Below are 5,000 nucleotides of genomic sequence, written 5' to 3'. Positions count from 1 at the left end.
TGCTGTGAAAATGCTGATGTGAAGGCGCCCCCTGCCTGTCATAAGAGGAACAGCGGATATGTGCTAGCAGTATGGTGTCTGCACTGTAAACTGCAACAATTGTTATGAAAACAAACTCCCATTCACTGCCATGTATCCCCATGCATACACTACTCTGGGTGCTGTGATGGGATACGCACTGTGCACAGTGTCAGAGACGCTATCAAGGGCAGATTCCCTTCTGTTCCCACATTGTGTGGCTATTTTGAGCAGTGTCTTACTTTTCAGACATCAGTGATGAGATTTGACTTTGGATGATTCCTATTAGCAAAGATGGGTAACAGGGATTCGAAAACAATTACACACCTCAATAAGCACAATTATAATTTTTAATATAATAGCTTTACATACCAGAATTCAATCTGCCCACCAAAAAGGACCCTTTGGCGTATAAAGACCTCAAAACGGGTCAGATCTTCCAGCTAGCTTAGATAGACTGGTCCTTCTTACTAGCCTATAGTATCTGATATTTTAGTCCAGGACACAAGATACAGCCTTCTTTGATTTTTTCGCATCACCTCTGTTTCATTAGACTAGAGGAAGCAGGCTGAGCCAAGGACATCTATTGCAGGTGGTGGACAAGGGGGGGTCCATCATCTCTCTTAGCCAATGACACACCACTATTATCTTTAACTCCTCCCTATTTGTCCCATTATGTTGGTTTGACTGACAGCCTCTTCATGGTTGCCAGGCAACTGAGACAGGAGGCATGACCCGGGCCTTAGGTTTCAGTGAAGTGAGATTGACCCAGTCCTCAATGGGGGAAGACACTGGCTAACACCTCCATTCAGAGCTTATGTGTGCTATAATGTCTGTCAACATTGTCAAACACCAATGAACTCTGATTTTGTGGTAAAACCGACCCTCTGTTAGCATTATCATCATAATACTCTATCATTACCATCGCTACAATGAAGTCATTAAACTCAAATGACAATCTGAAAATGTGTATGCATCTGTTAATGAATGAACTGCCTCCTATATAAATCGTATATTTATTCAATATTTTTTCTCACTCTAAATAGTCAATATGCAAGCCATAGTGAGCTTCTGTAATGTCTATTGGTATATGTAGTGAGAGAGTTTTTTTATTTTTTTATCTGAGCATTTAGCTCAGGTCAAGGGTGAAGTGTTTTTGTTAGAGGAGATTAATGACCAGTCATAAGCGCCATGGCAACAAGGATATGAGTCATCAATAACTGCCAGCGCACCTTCGAACAGTTTCACCACAGTGCATTTAAATGAGTACTGCCATGCATTTTAATGAAATCTAACCAGTGGGGCCATTTAAGGTCTGCACACCATATCAACAAACCAGAGGGTGGCAGTATTGCATTAGTCATGCCTATTACGGTAATTGGGAACAGGGTATTTTAAATGACACCCTAGCAAATAAACCTTGCAAAGAGTGTGATTTTTATTTTGGCAATGGCCATTCATCATCAGGGAGCACTTCATTATATAATTGTTATTGCTTTAGCATTAGCACCTAGCATTAGCACCTAGCACCTGCTTCAAGCAATGCACCAAGCAATGCAATGCACACGGCAACACACTGAACATGTTGTGCTGCACACTGGATTTATGGTTTCTCTGTAATTTGTCTATACACCTTTTCCCAGACTGCCCTTAAAGCTTTTTCGCAGACAGATCTGTGTCTAGTGCGGTGTGTGTTATGCCACATAATTACATGGATTGTCTGCCTCGCAGCTCCTTATCTGGTATGGTGTGTTGCGGTATGGTATTGCACACCGTGTAAAAGTGCACCGTGGTTCAGTTAGCAGTAATGTGCTCAGCCACACGTGTTCTGGAACCGTCTCTTTTGCCTGTCATCTGTGTGTCTGGTGTGCCTTGAAACTAGTGGTGTGGCGCGGCCTGCTATGGTGCGGTACGGCATAAACGTGGTGGAGTTTGGTGGAATGGTCCGTTCAGCCAAGTTTACATGGATCATCTGTCTGTCAGCTTTGTGTCAGGCGTAAGGTGATGCCAACCGTCTGGTACAATGTGTTATAGTGTGGTAGCCTACAGACTGAGGTACTCCACAGTGTGTTATAGCGTGGTAGCCTACAGACTGAGGTACTCCACAGTGTGTTATAGCGTGGTAGCCTACAGACTGAGGTACACACAGTGTGTTATAGCGTGGTAGCCTACAGACTGAGGTACTCCACAGTGTGGTGTCGTGCGGTGTAATGCTCCATTCAGCCACATGTTTACCTGGACCGTCTGTCTGTCAGGAAGGCTACTGTAAACAGAGATCTGTGGGAGAGTGTGTCTGCCTGGCCCACTGCTGCCGCTGCTGCTGGTCGTGCTGCCGCCGGCACCTCCATTGGCACTGACGTTGGCACCGCTGTTGGCAGTAGAGGTTATAGTGGTGCTTGTGCTGGACGAGCTGGTTGCACCGTTACTGTTGCTGCCGCTGCTGCTGCTGTTGTTATTGTTGATGTTGTTGTTGTTGTTGTTGGTCATCATGGTGGAGTTGGAGGTTGCAGCACCCTGATCCCCCTCCATGCCGCTGTCCCGCCGTCTCACCTTTGACCCACGGCTACCCCTGGGGCAAACCCTCCGCACACTGCAAAAGACGGGAGGAGGATAGAGGGGAAGAGTGGAGAGGAGAAGAGAAGAAAGAGGGGAAGTGGGGAGGAGAGGAGAAGGGAAAAGAGAAAAGAGGAGGCAGGAGAAGAGAGGGGATAAGGGGAGAAAAAAAGAGAGGAGAGGGGAGGGGAGGAAGAGAGAATAGAGGAGGCAGGAGAAGAGAGGAATAAAGAGGGGAAGTGGGTAGGAGAAGGGAAAAGAGGCAGGAGAAGAGAGGAATAAAGAGGGGATAAGGGGAGAAAAAAAGAGAGGAGAGGGGAGGAGGAGGAAGAGAGAAGAGAGGGGGATGAAATGTGAGAACATTAGCATTTAATTATTTATCACATGCTATTATCATAAGACACCAGCTGTACAGGCAACACACACTACCTGTCTTTGCTCAATGATAAATGAACCCGTGTGAACCTGTGTGTGGCATGCTCTCTCTCTGCTGAGGTCAAGGAGTCAAGTAAGGGAGGAAGAGAGGAGAAGCGATGTGAAAAAAAAAAGATTAAAAGAGAAGAGTAAAAAGAAGAAGAGAAAAAGTTAGGACAGGAGAAGAGAAGAGAAAAAAGAGAAGAAATGAGAATTGGTAAATGGGGAATAGGTGAGAAGAGAGGTGCAGAGAAGTAGAGTTCAGGTCTAGGTGAGGGTTAGGGTTAGGGTTAGGGTTAAGTAGCGCCTTGGGGGATGCTTTTGATGTGGCGAGCACTTCTTTTTTTAATCAGCCACTGATAAACCCTCAAGGGTGGGCAGGACGAAAGAATGTCGTTTCACACACGTATGAGCCACATTACCTCTACCTCTCACAGAAAGCTTTATTTAACCAGCACAAAATCACGACCCAAACTCTCCTCAGAAAACACTCTTTAATCAATCCAAAACTGTCACCTCTGACCCTAAGTCCACGGCCGGAGGTTTGCTCCACAGCAGTCGTGAGCTCTGGTGTTGGTTTTCCACACACTGTGTATTATTGCAACCACTAAAGACATTAGTGAATGAGGATTTTAGGATTATGGTTGTGGAGGCACCCGATGACATACTGCTCATTCCAGAGACACAGAGAGAGTGAGTTGAGCTCGAGTTGCATGGAAAAGAACGCCGTAATAAGGACCATGTGAAAGCTGAGGTGCTCCACTGTCAATGTGTTACTATGTTACTCCTCTTACACCACCCTCTCTCTCTTTCTCTCTCTCTCTCACTCTCACTCTCTCTCTCTCTCGCTATCTCTCACTCTCGCTCTCTCTCTCTCTATCTCTCACTCTCTCTCTCTCTCTCTAACTCTCTCACAGACACACACAAACACACACACACACACACACACACACACACACACACACACACACACATCCTCTGTCAATTTCTCTCTCTCTCTCTGTTTCTCTCCCTCACACACACACACACACACACACACACACACACACACACACACACACACACACACACACACACACTCACACACACACACACAGACAGACACACACACACGCACCCACACACACACGCACATACACACACACACATACACATACACACACGCACACACACCAAACAATGAACAATGACAGTTAAGGAAGTGCACATGTTCTGTTTGTCAGAGGCTGGCAGAGGGACTCAGTGCTGAGGAGAAAGTTAGCATAAACACGAGCCAGCGTTTCCCCTCTCCCTTTCCTCCAGAGATACACATTACAGACACAGCTTTCCTGAGACAGTGCTTATAGACACAGATCATAGTTCAGAGAGAGTGCTTATAGACACAGATCATAGTTCAGAGAGAGTGCTTATAGACACAGATCATAGTTCAGAGACACAGCTCATAGTTCAAAAACAGTGCTTATAGACACAGATCATAGTTCAGAGACAGTGCTTATAGACACAGCTCATAGTTCAGAGATACTGCTTATAGTTCAGAGACAGTGCTTATAGACACAGCTCATAGTTCAGAGATACTGCTTATAGTTCAGAGACAGTGCTTATAGACACAGCTCATAGTTCAGAGATACTGCTTATAGTTCAGAGGCAGTGCTTATAGACACAGCTCATAGTTCAGAGACAGTGCTTATAGACACAGATCATAGTTCAGAGATACTGCTTATAGTTCAGAGACAGTGCTTATAGACACAGCTCATAGTTCAGAGATAGTGCTTATAGACACAGATCATAGTTCAGGGTTACATTCTAAATCAGCAGACATTAACATCTAATAATATATATCATAAACACTAGCTGATCCTTTCCTTTACGTAATCTTTACCGAGAGACACTGCTCAAAAACAGCTCACACACACAGCTCAAACGCACACCTCATACACACAGCTCATAAACACAGCTCATACACACAGCTCATAAACACAGCTCATAAACACACCTTATACATACAGCTCACACAC

At 45.1% G+C, this 5,000-nt stretch overlaps 1 protein-coding gene across 1 annotated transcript in view; it reads right to left on the bottom strand.

Annotated features, from left to right (window-relative positions):
• phc2b (polyhomeotic homolog 2b) overlaps nucleotides 1-5,000 on the bottom strand; it is a gene marked incomplete at its 3' end in the record, with an annotated part of 56,237 nt that overhangs the window by 28,801 nt on the left and 22,436 nt on the right. Inside the window, exon 2 of the mRNA XM_080846735.1 lies at nucleotides 2,254-2,608. Coding sequence (XP_080702861.1) covers nucleotides 2,254-2,547 — 294 coding nt within the window. The 5' untranslated portion in view covers nucleotides 2,548-2,608. The remainder of the gene's footprint in view (nucleotides 1-2,253; nucleotides 2,609-5,000) is intronic.

Source organism: Sprattus sprattus, assembly GCF_963457725.1.
Source record: "Sprattus sprattus genome assembly, chromosome: 10".
NCBI classification, from domain to species: Eukaryota; Metazoa; Chordata; class Actinopteri; order Clupeiformes; family Clupeidae; genus Sprattus; species Sprattus sprattus.
Note: the sequence above shows the minus strand (reverse complement) of the source record. Positions and strands in the feature narration are given on the sequence as shown.